This window comes from Peromyscus eremicus, chromosome 23 (assembly GCF_949786415.1).
Source record: "Peromyscus eremicus chromosome 23, PerEre_H2_v1, whole genome shotgun sequence".
Classification (NCBI taxonomy): Eukaryota; Metazoa; Chordata; class Mammalia; order Rodentia; family Cricetidae; genus Peromyscus; species Peromyscus eremicus.
This window is the reverse complement of record NC_081438.1, coordinates 14,311,230-14,328,392: the sequence shown is the minus strand read 5'-3', so window position 1 is coordinate 14,328,392 and position 17,163 is coordinate 14,311,230. Positions and strand designations below refer to the sequence as shown.

Genomic DNA, 17,163 nt, shown 5'->3' with positions numbered 1-17,163 from the left:
CTTAATGTAGATGAATTTGAGAGGTTTCCAAAGCCATGAAAAGATAGTGGGTAAATTTAGTGGCCTTTTCAGTAGTTTTTCCCCATTCATTTTCAGACTCTTTGGAAGTGTAGCGGACTTCACAGTTCTGAATGTCAGCTGCTGAGGATGCCAGTAGACGATGAGGCAGCTGAAGAGGACTCGGAAGCAGTCTCCTCCTTCAGGAGAAGCAAGAGTGTTTCCAGATGACAGAGCTTAACAATTTTTGTACGATATGGAGGATTTTGATTTAGTGGAAACTTTACAAAAAACTTCACCTTCTCTAGACTCTAATATCAAAAGTATTCCCCATTCTCTTGGATTGAGCTTGCGTGCTAATAGGTAAGAATTGTTAGGTACTATTTTCTTTCTTTCTTTTATTTTATTTTGAGATAGGGTTTCTCTGTGTTAACAGTCCTGGCTGTCCTGGAGCTCGCTCTATAGACAAGGTTGACCTTGAACTCAGAGATCTGTCATTAAACTTTTTTATTTCGTAACATATAAACATATCTTTAAAATATGGTAGCTTAAATAAATACATGTATTTATTTTATTTTTTGAGATAAGGCCTCTTATAACCCAGGCTAGCTTGACTCATAACGAAGCCAGAGATAATCTTGGAACTTTTGATTCTCTGCCTACTGATAATTGCCTTATTATTTCTCCTTTTTTTACCTTTTTAAAGAGACAGTCTCATTATGTAGCTCAGGCTGGCCTCAAACTCAAGGCAGTCCTCCTGCCTTAGCCTTCCTAGTACTGGAATTACAAATGTGAGCTCCCATACCTGACTTATTTCTACATTCTAAATAGAGTATAGATAATATTTTATATTGCAGAAGCATCTTACCAGTCTGTGAAGTAACAATTAAAAATGACTATCAGAGGCTGGGCGGTGGTGGCGCACGCCTTTAATCCTGGTCCTTGGGAGGCAGAGGCAGGCGGATCTCTGTGAGTTCCAGAACAGCCTGGTCCATGGAGCGAGTTCTAGGATAGCCAAGGCTACCAAAGAAACCCTGTCTGGGGGCCAGGGGAAAGTTGTAGTAACTACACAAAAACACAGACTATACGTTGACAAATAGCCAATAAAATGCTTTATGTATTTAGTTAATGATTCATTGATTGAGGGTCTCTATGTCCCTGGCTGCTCTGAAGATCATTTATGGAGACCAGGCAGGCCTATAACCTCTAGCAGTCTCCTGACTCTACCTCCCAAACTGGGTATTATGGCTTTGTGACCCTCCCTCCCCCACACACATACACATATACATAGTATTTCAATGCATTTCCTTCCTTCCTTTCCTTCCCCTTCCTCCTTTCCTTCTTTTTTTCTTTCTCTTATTTATTTTTTAAAAAAAATTTTTATACAGGGCCTCTCTACATAGCCTTAACTGTCCTGGATCTCACTCTGTAGCCCAGGCTGGCCTCTAACTCACAGAGATCCACCTACCTCTGCCTCTAGAGTGCTGGGATTAAAGGTGTGTGCCACCACACTTGGCAGAGGGTCAAATAGCTTTATATATGAAGATTTTTTTTTTTTTTTTTTTTTTTTTTCCGGTTTTTCGAGGCAGGGTTTCTCTGTGTAGTTTTGCGCCTTTCCTGGAACTCACTTGGTAGCCCAGGCTGGCCTCGAACTCACAGAGATCCGCCTGGCTCTGCCTCCCGAGTGCTGGGATTAAAGGCGTGCGCCACCACCGCCCGGCAGCTTTATATATGAAGATTTTTGACAACTTGCGTATTATAAATAAACTACTTTAAAAATGGTTAATTCTCTGCCTTCCTTGTGAGGACTGTGAAGTGGCTTTGGGATTGTATAACATCACAGGGCATACGCTAATATGAGAGACACATGTAAAAGCCTGAGAAGTGACCCGGAAGAAATGTCTGCTGCCGTGCTCTGCCTTGTAAGCGGAACACTGGCCCACATTTTATTTGCTGTCTCATTGGGTGGCCCCTCAGAAATCCACTTGTGGAAGAAATTCCCGCTAGTGCTTGAATTGCCTGTCAAACCTGCATGTGCTTTTCTCCTGAAATTTATGTCATTGAACTTGTATCCTCTTTGTTTGTGACTGACATTTGAATCCACCATGTTGAAACTCGATTACTGTAACTCTGTAAAGTTCTTATGGACAACGTATTTTTTTAAAAGAGTTTATTATATTCTTGCTCTTGAATTTTTATTAGTTTTTTTTTTCTGGTCCTAACTTTATTATTTTAGTATTTTCATTTTGGTCTCTGTGTGTGTGTGTGTGTGTGTGTGTGTGTGTGTGAAACAAAGCAGGTCTACTCAATAAGTAAATAAAATCGAACGCTTGTCTGGCATGCAGGAAGCCCTGGGTTCTGTTCCTAGCACAACATAAATCAGGAATCACGGCTCATGTCTGTAATTCCTGCATTTGGAGGAAAGTAAGGAAGAACAGCAGTTCAAGGTCACCCTCTCCTCCACAGTGATTTGAGGCCAGCCTAGCATACATGTGGCTGAAAACAATAACAACAGCAAATTGGGGGAGAGAGCTCTGAGGTTAAGAGCATAGGCTGCTCTTCCAAAGGACCTGGGTCCAATTCCCAGCACCCACATGGCAGCTCACAACTGTTTGTAACTCTAGTTCCAGGGCATCCAACACCCTCATACAGGCATACATGCAGGCAAAACACCAATGCACATAAGATAAAAATAATTAAATCATTAAAAAAGGGAAACTTTGTTTAAAAAAAAAAAACAATAAAAATAAAAATGCCCCTTCAGCTACTAGACAGATCTAATGTCCTGAATTGTGCTTGGGGTGTTTATAAACAAATCAGAAGTCATCCCACATTTGGAAGTCTTCTGGAAAGTGTTAGTGTCCCATTACATACCACACAGGCTCAATAAATCTTGTCTGTTGGCTGCTAATTGGCTTGGTAGAACTTTCATTCAGAGACAGTCCAGTGATGAGCACCAGCTTATCCCATGAAATCTGAGGGTCTGGTTACTAGCATTGACTGTTCTGGGCAGCGGAGAGAGACTCCTTAGTGCACAATGGAGGGCTGTTGGGAAAGTGGGCCAGATGACCCTCCAGAGTAATTCAGAGAAGCTGGGACATCTCCTGTAGTTTCTGTTGGGGCTTTGGGGCGTTCCCTCGGCGCTGGAGAAGGTCTCTCTGGGGCGCTTATAAAGAAGTGAGTGTGTCCTGTGGGCCTGTGCTCTCTCCTCTTTGTGGCCAGATTTTCAAAGGAGGTGCCTGAGGAGGATTAGATGTCAGTGGTTGTGTACAGCTCTGCTAGATCTTGAACTGCTGAATTATTCAACACTTCGGTTGAATGAAGAAAACCATCTGAATTATTTATGTTTCAACAGAAGTAGTCCCCACCTTAGTACAAATGGGGTATCCTCTTTCTCAGGGAAGACCGGGCCACCTGTCAGTCAAGGCACAGTCGAAGTCCTCACCGCTTTAACACAAGAGCTGCAGAACAGTGGCCGGGCTGACTCAGAACTTTGGAAGACCTGTGAGGTATCTCGTTTTGTTTTATTTGGGGAGAGGGGGTCTTGAGAGGAATTCCATTTAAATATTAAATAAATGGAGCTCTATTGGATTGTTAGAAATTTATGTCCAGAAAATATGTAACCTTAGGGCTGAAGTCAAATGACAAGCATGTTAACCGCGAATTGATACCAAAGGGACAAGAGAAAGGAGACACGGGACTCCATGGCCACAGTAGACGCAGATTTGGATGTTCCCTGTGAACTGAAGTCTTTGTTCCGAGCACCCTCAGACTGTTACAATTGTTACTCGTTACAATCTTCTAAGTGACTCCTCGAGGTGTCCTCATTTTGTAAAACCTAAATCTCCTTTGCTTGGAGTATTTTGAATGCTCTGATTGTAAATTAAGGTCTCTATCTGGTGCCTAACACATTCTTCTGATGCGTTGAGCTGTCTGCTTTTCACGGCAGTGATTTCTTTGGTTGTACTGTGATGGAATTTTTTTTTTTTTTTTTCCCGAGACAGGGTTTCTCTGTGTAGCTTTGCGCCTTTCCTGGAACTCACTCTGTAGACCAGGCTGGCCTCGAACTCACAGAGATCCGCCTGGCTCTGCCTCCCGAGTGCTGGGATTCAAGGCGTGCGCCACCACCGCCCAGCCTGTGATGGAATTTAATTCTTCGGGACATCCCACAGTTGAAGCTTGGTGTGGAAGGTGGTGGTGATGTGCTCTCCTAGCACTGAAAAGAAGCAGGGGAAAAGGGAAAATCACAGAAACAAACTTAAAGACAGACACAGGAGAGGATACTTACAAATTTTGTTTTGGAGAATAATATTCAAGATGGCCTTTTCTCAATTGTTGGCTTGTTTTATGTAGCTCTGGCTGGTCTGGAGCTTACTGTGTATATCAGGCTGGCCTCAGTCTCTCAGGGCTCTCAGAGATCCGCCTGACCCTGCCTCCCGAGTGCTGGGACTAAAGGTGTGCGCTGCCCCGCCAGGCGTCTTTGCTTTCTGACTACCTAAGAGGTTGTGATGCTTTATAGACATGCAAACATAATTATCAGCTCTGAGCAGTGGATTTTGTTTAACATTAATTGTACTTTCAGAACCACAACTTGTGTTTTTACAATATAAAGTGGAGAGAAAGATTTCCTGGTGTAAGAATTCAGTAGCAGCTACCCCAAATGTAATCACTTTAAGGAATTTGCATTTAAAATGGACTGTTATAACGTACTAACGAATGAGCTTTTCAGGTTTTTGGGAGGAGGTGGTAGTTTGAAGCAGGGTCTCACTCTAGCCTGGGATGCTGGAACTCATTCTCCTACCCAGCCTGGCCTCCCAGGTACTGGGATGTGGTGCTGGAGCCACTGTAGTGGGCCGTTTTTCAGTTTTCTCACATGGTTTTTATGTTTTTCCACCTAACAATCACTGTGAGGTAATGGGGAAGACCCATAAGATGTCCTTGTGGTAATGATGCCTCTAAGACACAGGAAGGCCTGGTCTGGGGGTGTAGCTCAGTGGCATGGTGAATGGTTAGCATCCGTGAGACCCTGGGTTCTGTCTGATCCAGCATCTGGGAAAACAAGTTTGATGAACTGTTGCTCCTGTGTGTCTGTTCATTAGCCTGTGGCCAGTAAACATGTAAATAGGACCAAGAGCAGCTACCACAGCACAGTTTATTTCTGACGACTTGTGTTTGATTAGAAATTGTCACTTTAGTATTTTGAATCACCACCTGAAGCCAGAGACAGACTGTGTTTGTGAGTTCAGTGTATTGATTAAGAAAATGGTTGGGCCTGGATTTCCTTGTGGATGATCTCCTGTAGGCTGTGCTGATTCCAGGCTCATAGCCTGGCCCGGGGCTCTTGTTTGCAGGCTCAGTCTCCCTCTGTGCAGAGTCAACAGAAGTCTGAGGAGAGAGGAGACTGGGCTAGAGGGTTTTTTTTTTTATTAATAATTTATTTAACTTTATTTTATGTGCATGAAGGAATCAGATCCCCTGGAACTAGAGTTACAGACAGCTGTGAGCTGCCTTGTGGGTGCTGGGAATGGAACCCAGGTCCTCTGGAAGAGTAGCCAGTGCTCTTAACCACTGAGCCATCTCTCCAGCCCTGGGGCTAGAGTTTTATAAGCCTGTTTCTGCTTATGTGTCTCCACTGATGTAACGTTTTCTTTTACTGTGTTTTGTGAATGCCCACCTGTCTATGAGGTTGGCTACGCAGTGAAGAGCCACTTACTGCTTTTTTAGAAAGGGCAATGAACTTTCTGGTCACTTCCGTAGGACTTCCGGGTTTTATTTAACATGCTTTCATAGTGTGTGGAAAGAACAGAAACCACCAGTATTTTATAGGAGTGTTTCAGGAACAGAAAGGTCAGGTAGAATGCAAGCCTTAGTCTGATGGCTTCCCCCCGAGTTTCTGTTTTTCACCTCCCTTCTGGAATGAGGTGGTTTGATATGCATGAACTCATATGCACACATGCGCATGATCTTGCGTGCACGCATACACACACACACACACACACACACACACACACACACACACACACACGCAAGCACACACTCACACTCCCCCTACCTAACTGTGATATAAAGGAAATGGAAGTTGTTTATAGCAAAGAATGTTATTACCATATGTAAGTGCCACATTCGTGTTCATAGCTTGTCTGTAAAGTTCTCTGGTGTTTCTGCAGTTTATCGACTCACTGTGAGGGTAGCAGCTAAAGAGGGAATGACTGAGATTAGAGTAACCTTCTCTTCTGAGTTAGTACCAGGCTCATTTCTGAAACAGACTTGTTTGTTTGGGGCAATATGCACAAAACTGCACAAAAATGTTATTATTTTTCTAATATAAAACAGACACAAGGCAAGAAATAGAGAAATGCTTGGGATGGTGGGAGAAGGACATAGTCTGGGCATGTAGGTGGGAAGGACAGCAGTGTGTGTGAAGAGCTGGGAGATGGAAGGCATTTCTGTACGCCCAAAGATCAGGGAGAGGCTGGTGTGAAGTTGGGAGGAGTGTGGCAGCAGACAGTACCAGGAGTCAGCAGTGATGTGGTGGGAAGGCTGGACGTCTGTAACAGCAAGGCTGGCCCCTCACTGACTCTGTCACTCCAGTACCATCTGCTGCTGAGCAGGTAGGGCCCCGCCTTAAGGTGGGACTTATCCCTCTAGAGAATGTGTGCCCCTGCCTTGCTTTGTGTCTCTTTAGGAAGTGCTTGCTGCTCTTGGTAGTCAGGAGGGACCATGACCTTAATGTGGGCTCTGAAGGGAAGTCAAGGCCAGTTCCACAGGACTCGAGGGAATCGGCTTTCATTCCTTGCACTTTAATCTGCCGTGTTTGGAACACTTTAGTGAAAGTAAAAGTATTCTATTTGATTTCTGTTTTAGGATGTGAGATGCTTCTGGGTACATTTCAGCACTTCAGGAAATGGTTAGCTTTTATGAGGGAAGAACGAGGAACTGAAGACAGATCTAGGGGCTGGGAGATGGCTGAGGTAGCAGAGTACTTGCCGCAGAAGCGTGCGGACCTGACCCCGATTCCCCAGCTCCCTCAGAAAAAGCTGGGTAGGGTAGTGGCTCTTGTAGTCCTAATGCTCTAGAGGTAGAGCTGGGACTCCTGGGCCAGCTTTGCATAATTGGCAGGTCTCAGATCCCAGTGAGAGACGCTGCCTCAGAAAACAAGGTGGGCAGCTCCTGGGGAGTGACAGCTGAGGCTCGTTTCTATCTGGTTTCCGTACATGTACACGAATGCTTGAGTGCATACACATGCACACGCACAGTCAGAGTGCAGCTATTAGGAAGTCTTTTGTCTCCATGTATAGTCTAGGTCAGGGTCCTCCTGCCTCAGCTTGCTGAGTGCTGGCACTCTAGGTATATACTATTGTACCTGGTACTGTCTGCTAATCAGAAATAATGGGGCCGATGAGATGGCTCAGTAGGTAAGGATGCTTGCCTCCAGGCCTGATGACCTGGGTTCACCCCCTGGGTACCACATGGGAGAAGGAAAGAAATGCCTTCCCTGAGAAGTTCTTAAGAGAATATAGCAGCAGAGCTGGAGAGATGGCTCAGTGGCTAAGAGCACAGGCTGCTTTCCAGAGGGCCAGTGTTCCATTGAGTGCACCCACATGGCTGCTCATTACCTGTAACTCCAGTTCCAGGGCATCTGATGCCCTCTTCTGGCCTCCTCCTTACCAGGCCACAACAGAAGACAATGTAAGATTCCATTTGAGGGTCTGGAGAGATGGTTCAGCAGCTAAGAACATTGACTGCTCTTCCAGAGTTCAATTCCCAGCACCCACATGACAGCTCACAACCGTCTGTAACTCCAGTTCCAGGGAATTCAGCACCCTCACACAGACATACATGCAGGCAAAGCACCAGTGCACATAAAATGAAAATAAATATTAAAAAAGATCCCATTTGAAAAATAAGGCACAGATTTATTTTTAATAAACAAGGCACAGATTATTAAAAATACGACTTGCAGATTTACCCAGATTGCAAGTTACATTAAAAAAGGCACTTAATCTCTGACTTTTTAGTGTTGCACTAAATATATAGTTTGAATTATTTAAACTGGCCTATACATTTTACATTAAAATAATAATTTAAAAAGCAAGTGTTTTTTTCCAGGCTTGGTGCCTGTAATCCCAGAATTTAGGAAGCTAAGGCAGGAGGATTGCTGTGAGTTTGAGCCCAGACTGGGCTTCAGGCTAGTATGGGCTACAGAGTGAAACCCTGTCTGGAAAAAAAGATCAGACAGAGGAAGGGGGCTGTTTCTCACTAGAGCATTTTTCTTGTGACGTCTTAGGTTAAAATTGCGTTCAGTGAAGATTCTTTATCGTTTCTTAGGCCAGGTGGCTGCAGCTGTTCAGTGTGGTTGAGCGACAGTGCCAGGAGCAGATTGTCGCCCAGCAGGAGCAGTTCCACAGGCAGATCCAGGTGAGTTGCCTTCAACAGGGATGCTTTTTATTGGTGAGATTTGCAGACAAAACAGTTCATGCGTTAATTCTGTTTATGAAGGTAAGCCATCACATTCAGAGTAATAATAGCATGGACTTCCCTTAACATTAAAAAATGTTTAATGTGCTTCTTTACCCTGTTCGTTCTCAGCGCATCCAGGAGGAGATAAGGAAGTTAGTGAAACTGCAGATCAGCAATGCTTCCTGGCCTTCCTGCAGCAGCAGTTCTGTGAGCACACAGCTGTCCTCAGAAAGCCAAATGGGCTGCTTTTCTGAAAACAGCGAAAGAAATGTGTCTGTTCTCAGTCACCCAGAGTCTAAGGGCCCCGAGACACAGCCAGAATCTTCCTCGTCCCACCCAGACTGCAATGTGGACAGCAGCTCCGTGAGTAGCGGCTACGGAACCTTCTGCGTCCTGGAGATGAACGCCCACAAGGCGAAGGAGCCCGCCGAGCCCGCGGAGCCCAAGGCGGCTTCCCAGGGGCAGCACACAGCTCCCGCGGCGCAGGCACGTGCCCCTGAAGGAGGCACAGCAGCCATAAACTTTTCTGCACAGACCCCTGAAGAGCTTTGTGCATCTCTAAAAGAAGATATTTCCACTTTTCCTGGTGAATTTGAACATAATTTTCTTGGTGAAAACAAGATTTCGGAAGTATACAGTGGAAAAACAAATAGGTATGTAGAATTCCTCTGTAATTTGAAGGAGCTTTTATTTGTTTATTAGTGACATTTAGAATATAGTAAATAATGTTCTTTTTATTTGGTCCCCAGTAGAATGAGATATATTTGGACAGAAACCAGTTTTACTGTTAAAACCTGGCTCTTACATTGGAGTTGCATGTGGAGAACTGAAATAAATAAGCCCAGTGTATAATGACTCCCAACTCTTCCTGTGTGCAGTGCTTTGAGATTGTTAAATGTGGGGCTGGAGAGAGGGCTCAGCAGTCTAGAGCTCCGGCTGCTCTTGTACAGAACAGAACCTGAGTTCCAACAATTGTAATTGCAGTTTCGATTAATCCAACACCCTCTCCTGGCCCCTTGGGCACTGGACACACATGCACACATAGCATGCAGGCAAAACACCCAGACACAAAATCAGCATTTCAAGAAGACTCTTAAACTTAGGCTGGGTATGGTGGCACATGCCTTTAATTCCAGTACTTGGGAGGCAGAGGCAGGAGGATCTCTGAATTAGAGGCCAGCCTGGTCTATAGAGTGAGTTCGAGGATATCCAGGACCATCTTGAAAAGAAAAGAAAAAACAAACCCCAAAATACTCTAAAGTCAAAAAACAACAGATCTTATGAAATTTTGTGGTTTACCCTAGGTTTTCAGTTTTACCCATCTGAAATGTGTTTTAGAAGCAGGTGGCTCTCTGAGTTCAAGACCAGCCTGGTTTATATAGAAAATTCCAGCAACCAGGGCTTTATAATAGACTCCATCTCAAAAAAGGAAAGAAAGAAACAAAGAAAAAGTTAGGGAATCAGGGCCAGTGGGATGGCTCTAGATAAAGGTGCTCGCCGTACAAGTTTGGTGACCTCAATTCTATCCCCAGAACCCATGATGGAAAGAGATAATTGATTCCACAAAGTTGTCGTCTGGCCTTTATGGTACACCGTGGCACACACACATCATGTATATACACAGAATAAATAAATAAATACATGAATGAATGAATGAAAATTTACGAAAGACATTTGCAGTTGGAGAGGTGGTTCAGTGTTTAAGAGTGCTTGCTGCTGTTCTAGAGGATCTGAGTCCAGTTCCCAGCACCCACACAGTGGCTCACAGTGACCTGTAACTCCAAGTGTAGGGTACTCCATGTATAGTATATGCTGTCCTCTTCTAGCCTCTGCAGACAGCAGACACACATGGAGTACACATACGTAAGTGTAGGCAGAATATTCATACACATAACAATAAATCTTTTTATTTTTAATTTTATGTGCATTGGTGTTTTGCCTGCAGGTATGTCTCTGTGAAGATGTCAGATCCCCTGGAGCTGGCGTTATAGACAGTGTGAGCTGCTATGTGGGTCCTCTTAAACTATGAGCTCTCCAGCCCCAGTAAAAATAAATCTAAAACAAGAGATTTAGGAGAATCAGTAAAACATCACTTTTTGTTTTTGTTGTTGTTTCTTGTTCTTTTGAGACAGGGTCTCTTTATATAGTCCTGACTGTCCAAGAACATGCTACATAGACTAGTCTGGTCTTAAACTTCCGGGGGTCTGCTGCCTTTGCCTCCCGAGTGCTGGAATCAAGGTGTGCGCCCTTGCACCTGCCCCTTTTTAGCAGTAGAAAAGTAAAACACTACCCACTGAAGCACCCAGAACTGTGCTGACAAATGGCTTTTAAAGAAAGTGACCTCATTTTTCTCTCTTTAAGTAGTAAGTCTATAACATCATGGGCACAAAAGCTGAAGCAGAACCAGCCAAAGCAAGCACACACAGAAGATGACTACTCAAGACCCAAGGTGGGGAGCGAGTCCAACCGGAAGCCTCCGGTCGAAACAGTAGGTGATGAGTGGCTCTTCTGGCATGCCAGGGCTCCTGATGGTCACACTGGGGTCGCTGTGTTTTTACTCCTTTGTTCATTTACAAATCTTTTTTTTTTTTTTTTTTCTTTTTTTGGAAACATTATTTCTCTGTGGAGCCTTGACTGTTCTGGAACTCACTGTGTAGACCAGGCTGGCCTGGAACTCAGAAATCCACCTGCCTCTGCATCCCAAGTTCTGGGATTAAAGGTGTTCACCATTACCACCTGGCTTTTTTTGTTGTTGTTTAAGACTTATCCAATTTCTTTTTTTTTTTTTTTTCCCCCGAAACAGGGTTTCTCTGTGTAGTTTTGGAGCCTGTCCTGGAACTCACTCTGTAGCCCAGGCTGGCCTCAAACTCACAGAGATCCGCCTGGCTCTGCCTCCCAAGTGCTGGCATTAAAGGCATGCACCACCATCTCCCGGCAAGACTTATCCAATTTCATGTGTATGAGTGTTTGCTTGCATGCACGTTTATGCACCACGTGCATGCAATTCCTCTAGAGGCCAGAAGAGGGCATGGGATCCCTTGCCATTACTGGTGGTTATGAGCCACCACGTGGGTGCTGGGAACCAAACCCCAGTCCTCTGCCAGAGCAGCCAGTGCTCCTAACCACTGATTATCTGTCCAGCCTTGAATTTCACAAACCTTTTTTTGTCTCAGGATTGACTGTGATTTACTATAAATCCAGCTTCTTTAGTAGGCTGGAAATTAGAGCTAATGAAGGCCAAAATTCTACACAAATGAAGACTGAGAGAGTTAAAAGTGGTGGTTGCCTTCCAGAGGACCTGAGTTTGATTCCCAGCACCTAATGGCAACTTACGACAGTGTGTACTCCAGCTCTAGAGGATCTGATGCCGTTTCTGGCCTCCACGAGCGCTGCACCCACATGACGTAACATGCAGGCAAAGCATCAATACATACAACATTTAAAAGGGGGGTTTGTAGAGCTCCCTTCTCTGTGTAGTAAGTGTTTGCGTTTAGCAAGACAGTGATCCATTAAAAAACCCAATCCAGTTTGCTGGGTGGTGGCAGCTCACCCCTTTAATCCCAGGACTTGGGAGGCAGAGGCGGGTCGATCTCTTGAGTTCAAGGCCAGCCTGGGCTACATAGTGAGTTCCAAGACAGCCAAAGCGATACAAAACAAAAACAAAAATCCAAACTTGTCCACTTTCAAATAGTATATATTACTAGTATGTTGCAACAGTAGTACTGTATGTGCCGAGCACTTTGAAATAGCTGTATAGCTTTGGTAGTCAAACTATTTGGAGATTGGGTAGAAAACTGCTATTTCTTTGTAGTTGTTTGGCATAAAGTGAGAACATTCTCCTACATAATAGTTTCTCCTGTTTTATAAAACTTAACACTGAAACACCACCTCACTCTCCACCCCCAGAGATAGAGTCTCTCTACGTAGATGAGGCTGGCCTCCAGCTTGTGATCCCCCTGCCTCTGCCTTCTGACTTAGAGGGTTACATGGGTGCATCGCCCTGCCCCATGCTAACCTCCTCCTCAGTGTGTATACATGCTGAGTGCCTGTGTGCTGCCACACCTCCAGCCCCAAGACTTTCCTACTTCCGGTTTGTGGTTTTATTCCTGTGGAGTGTGGTTGTGACTCGATCTGTATTTAATGTGGCCTGGAGGTTCCCAGCCTTCGCTGTGTGTTGGAGTCACCTGGGCTTTAAAAGTGCACTCCTTCCGGCTGCTTGTGCTAGGTGTTCTGAGTGCTTCAGGGGTGGGTCTGCCCGTTGGGGAGTTTGATATTCATGGACGTCGATGCGGTGTGTGAGGGCCTCGAAAAGGTCCCTGCCTGGTTTGGTTGTGTGGTTTGTCTGGACCAGCAGGTGTGCCGGCTTGTCCTCATCAGTCAGAGAAGCAGACCAGCAGCCACCCCGGGCCTTGCTGACAGTGCCCAGCAGGGCAGTCGGAGCAGGGATGAGCCAAAGGAGGGGTGGTTCCTTCTGCTATCCTCTAGGCAAGGTTAATCGTTCTTATGGAGGATGTGTTTGGCATTAATTCATTTGGGGAACCAGGTTTCTTTGATGTTGCTGCAGTAGTTTTGAGGTGGTAGTGGCTGGTGACGTGGGTATGGCGGCCCGATGCATTTCTTTGTTGGAGAGTTCTGGATTCCCGAAAGTTGGGAACTCTTTACTTGAGCCCTTCTGTGCCCCGTGTTTTCAGTTTCTTTCCACAACGGGGACGCTTATCAGAATTCTCCTCCGATGGACTTGTCCCCTTGCACAGTGCCGGTTTATTCCGGGAAATAGCTACTTTGAACTCCATCTTGACTTTGTGTATTGTGTGGCAGAAGCGTTTTCCAGGGCTAAGTTGCTCTTTGTTTCTTTGTTTCCATTTCATGAGCTGAAGGACTTGGGTTTCTCTGATGGGCCCTTAGACTGCGCTCCAGAAGGTCCTTGAGCAGAGCCCAGGCCAGCATCTTTGGCTAAGAGGGCTTGTGTTTAGAAGGCCTTTGTTACTTTATTTCAAGTGGCCCCCTTCTCCAGTGGATGGCCTTTTAGGGGTGGTATAGGCGGGGTGGGATGGGGGATTCATTTGCCCAGAAGCTTGCATCCAGCAGTTGTGTGTAGCAATATTCTAGTGCATGGTATGTAACCCCTGGCCTGAGAATCGAACCTCAGAAGTCTGTGAGGTCTAAATATTTTACTTGGGAGTATTTGATTGGTCCTCAGTAGTCACTTTCCCAGACTGGAACAGTCAAGAGTTCTCAGAATCAAATGGTGTCTTGATAGAAAGAGGGGAAAGTGGTACCCTGTGTAGCAGACTTGTGATTAGCTTGTTTCTTCTAATAAGGTGCTGCTCAGGTCCTCTGATTTGTGTGGAAGAGGAGGAGCACCTAGTTAGACATGGGTGAAAGTGTTGCTGGGCGTGGCAGCACTCGAACTCAGTCCCAGCACTCAGGAGGCCGAGGCAGGTGGATCTCTGAATTGCATTCCTAGGACTGCCAGTGATACACAGAGAAACCTTGATACACTGGAAAAACCAAAAATAAATAAAGAAAAAAAGAAAGAAGAAGAAAATGTCCCTGTTAAACACCTCTGTTTGAGATAGCTTTTCTTTTCTTTGTAGTGGTGAGCATGAAGCCTACCAAAGGCTCTTTGTGTGTGGCACACATTTCACTATGCTGTGCCCATTCCCAGAAAATAGTTTTGTGTGTGACAGTGTTAGAGGTACTATGAGGAAAGAGGGGTGACTCAGTTTTGTTTCTTTAAAAAGATTTCCTTCTTATTTGCACATGAATGTGCGCGCGCGCGCACATACTTATGGAGGCCAGAAGATGGCATTGGATCCCCTGAGACTGGGGGTGTTATAGGTGGTTGTGAGCCATCTGAGGTGAGTGAGGGCTGTGAACTGAATCAGGGTCCTTTGCAAGAGAAGTACTTGCTCTTAACCCTTAACTGCTGGGTCACCTCTTGAGCACCTTGTTTTGTTTTTAATCAAATTGGGTAATAAGCCACTTTCAGCCTTTGCTGTGACTAGCAGCCGCTCATTTGTGTACGAGAAGTAACAGGCTGAGAGCCTGGTCGTATACACTGTAATCCTAGCACTTAGGGACTAGAGGGCAGCATGACCATGAATCCAAAGCCAGCCTGGACTGCATAGTGAACTCTAGACCAGCCTGGGCTACGTAGCAAGACCCCGTCTCAAAGAAACAGAAGGAAGGGCTTAATTGTAGCTTAGTAGTAGAGCATTTTGCCTAGTGTACCCAGAGCCCTGGGTTTAATGTTGTTTACAAGCAACTCAAAAGTAATTTATTATTTGAGTGTCATATTGATTTGTGGTTTTGAGTCATTTGATTTATTGGAGTTGTGACGATGTAAACAGACTGGTAGGTTTCTTTTTTCTTTTTTTTTTTTCCCCCTAAGGCAGGTGGTTTTTTTTTTTTTTTTTTTTTTTTTTTTTTTTTTTTTGGTAGCCTTGGATGTCCTGGAACTCGCTCTGTAGACCAGGCTGGCCTCGAACTCAGATCTGCCTGCCTCTGCCTCCCAAGTGCAGGGATTAAAGGAATGCATCACCCTGTCCGGCTAATTTTTCACTCAGTGACTAATTCTAGATTTCTCAAATTACTGTCAGACATGGATAGCAGACTGTAAGTACAGTTTAGTCTGAACTCTAGATTACATCTGCCCTGGGTTTTCTGGTTCCTTCTAACAACCGTCTGGCTCCACAGTGACAGGTGGTACAAGGAGGGAGAAGCCCACCCTGTTCATCTTCCACTGTGTTCTTGTTGCCGGGGAGGCCGACAGTGCTGTTGGTGCGCTGCTGAGGCCGCTGCGTCTGGGTTACCTCCTGGTGTGTACTCCTGGTCAGCCGTGTGTGCCGACGCATTTAGCTGCCCACCAATTGTCCTCTTTCCTCTCTTGCAGTCCAACCTTGCTGCTGCCGCCACACATCCTTGTGCCTTTTACCTCAGTAAACCAACTGAAAGCCCAGGTTCTTGCATGTCTGATTCAGGAACAGGTATGGAACTTAAATTATTCTTAAAATTGTTTTGAGATAAGTCTCACCATATAGTCCTGGTTGTCCTGGAACTCAATATGTACCCCAGTCTGGCCTCAAACTCAGAGATCCTCCTGCCTCTGCCTGCTATGTGCTGGGATTAAAGCACATGGCCTGGAACTTAAATTTAAAAGAAAAAATTACAACTTTTATTTTAATTTGTGTATATGAGTGTTTTGCTCACACACGTGACTATGCACCATGTCCATGCCTGGTTACCTGAGAGGCCAGAAGAGAGTGTTGGGTTCCCTGAAGCTGGAATTACAGATGAGAGCCACCATGTGGTTGCTGGGAATTGAACCTGGGTCCTCTGGAAGAGCAGCCAGTGCTCTTATCTACCGAGCTCTCTCTCCAGCCCCTGAACTTAAAGAGTTTATTCTCATACTGTGGTATGAGAAGCATGTGCAGTATGTGACTCCTCCAAGCCCCCGTGGGTGCCTATCCTCTGTTTCCACAGCTTTCCCATTTGCCTTAGCTTGTGTTACAAATTCCACAAGAATGGGGTGCAGCAGCGTGTCCGTATGGTTCTAGCTAGCTGCAGACATCATCGCAGCCATTTTCTGTTGCTCCGCAAGGATCCAGCAAGTTCGGCTCCTCTGCAAGCCATGACCCGCTGTTCTGTCTTCCTGGCTTCATGTGCTGACCCCCCTTTCCAGCACACTTCCCCCCATGTCGGTCCACTTAGCAGTGTGAATTAGCTTTGCCTGAGCAGAAACCGGAATCCAGCCACCTCTTCCTGCCTCCACTGCTCCCACAGCTGTGGGGCTCCCTGTCTGCCACCTTCTGACTTGCCTCCCTGCTGTGGTTCTACCCCCGGCCTTCAGTCTGTTGGCAACATCCTAGCCCGAGTGCTCCTCTGTATATGGACTCCTCCACCCAAAAAACTCTGCCAGGTCTCCCATTCCTCACAGTAGCAGCCAGCATCCTTACGGAGCCCCACAAGGCTCAGCAGGATGGAGCTGATTGCCTCTCCTTCTTGTGCTGAAACTCTGCTCAGTCTCCACTTGAAGACTTTGTCTGACTGCCTCTACTTACATGTTCCCTACTGATGGGAGAAACTCTCCTAGGAGTTACTCTTTCAGTGAACCAGCCCTTACCATCCTTTGAAAATAGTTTCTGTTCCCAGAACCCCACCTTTTACGTGACCCTCCTTTCTTTTTGAAAAGGTCTCATGTAGCCCAGGTTGGCCCAGTTGCTATTTAACTGGTGATGACTTGAACTCCTATTCCTCCTTCCTCTGCCTCTCCAAGTGCTGGGACTACAGCGGTGTGCCAGCATGCCTGCTTTATGCTACTCTGTGCGGGCACTCAAGGCTTCATGCATGCTAGGCAAGCACTCCCCTAGCTGATCTGCATCCTCAGCCCTACTCGTGTGTGTGTGTGTGTGTGTGTGTGTGTGTGTGTATGTGTGTGTGTGTGTGTGTGTGTGTGTATTCGGATTCATGCATGTGGGGGTATACAAGCACATTTACATGCATGCTTGTTGAGGCCAGAGGTTAGCCTAGGGTATTGTTTGTTAGGAGCTATCTATATTTTTTTGAGTCAGAGTCTAGAATTCACTTTGTAGACCAGGCTATCTTCGGAATTATGGTGACCCTCCTTCCTCTGCCTTCTAAGTGTTAGGATTACAGATATATGCCACTGTACCCAGAATTAATGGAGAATTTGAACTCTGTACA

The 17,163-nt window shown here is 45.5% G+C and overlaps 1 protein-coding gene across 7 annotated transcripts in view; it reads left to right on the top strand.

The window, feature by feature from the left end:
- Mphosph9 (M-phase phosphoprotein 9) overlaps positions 1-17,163 on the top strand; it is a 57,284-nt gene that overhangs the window by 2,529 nt on the left and 37,592 nt on the right. For 6 of the 7 annotated variants that reach the window (XR_009375923.1, XM_059249594.1, XM_059249590.1 and 3 more), the window contains exons 2-7: positions 97-360; positions 3,353-3,506; positions 8,326-8,415; positions 8,587-9,110; positions 10,819-10,945; positions 15,353-15,446. Coding sequence is in view for 6 of the 7 variants with exons in the window: in XM_059249594.1 (XP_059105577.1) it covers positions 254-360; positions 3,353-3,506; positions 8,326-8,415; positions 8,587-9,110; positions 10,819-10,945; positions 15,353-15,446 (1,096 nt within the window). In the remaining variant the exon portion in view is untranslated. The remainder of the gene's footprint in view (positions 1-96; positions 361-3,352; positions 3,507-8,325; positions 8,416-8,586; positions 9,111-10,818; positions 10,946-15,352; positions 15,447-17,163) is intronic. The other variant, XM_059249593.1, reaches the window with a different exon arrangement.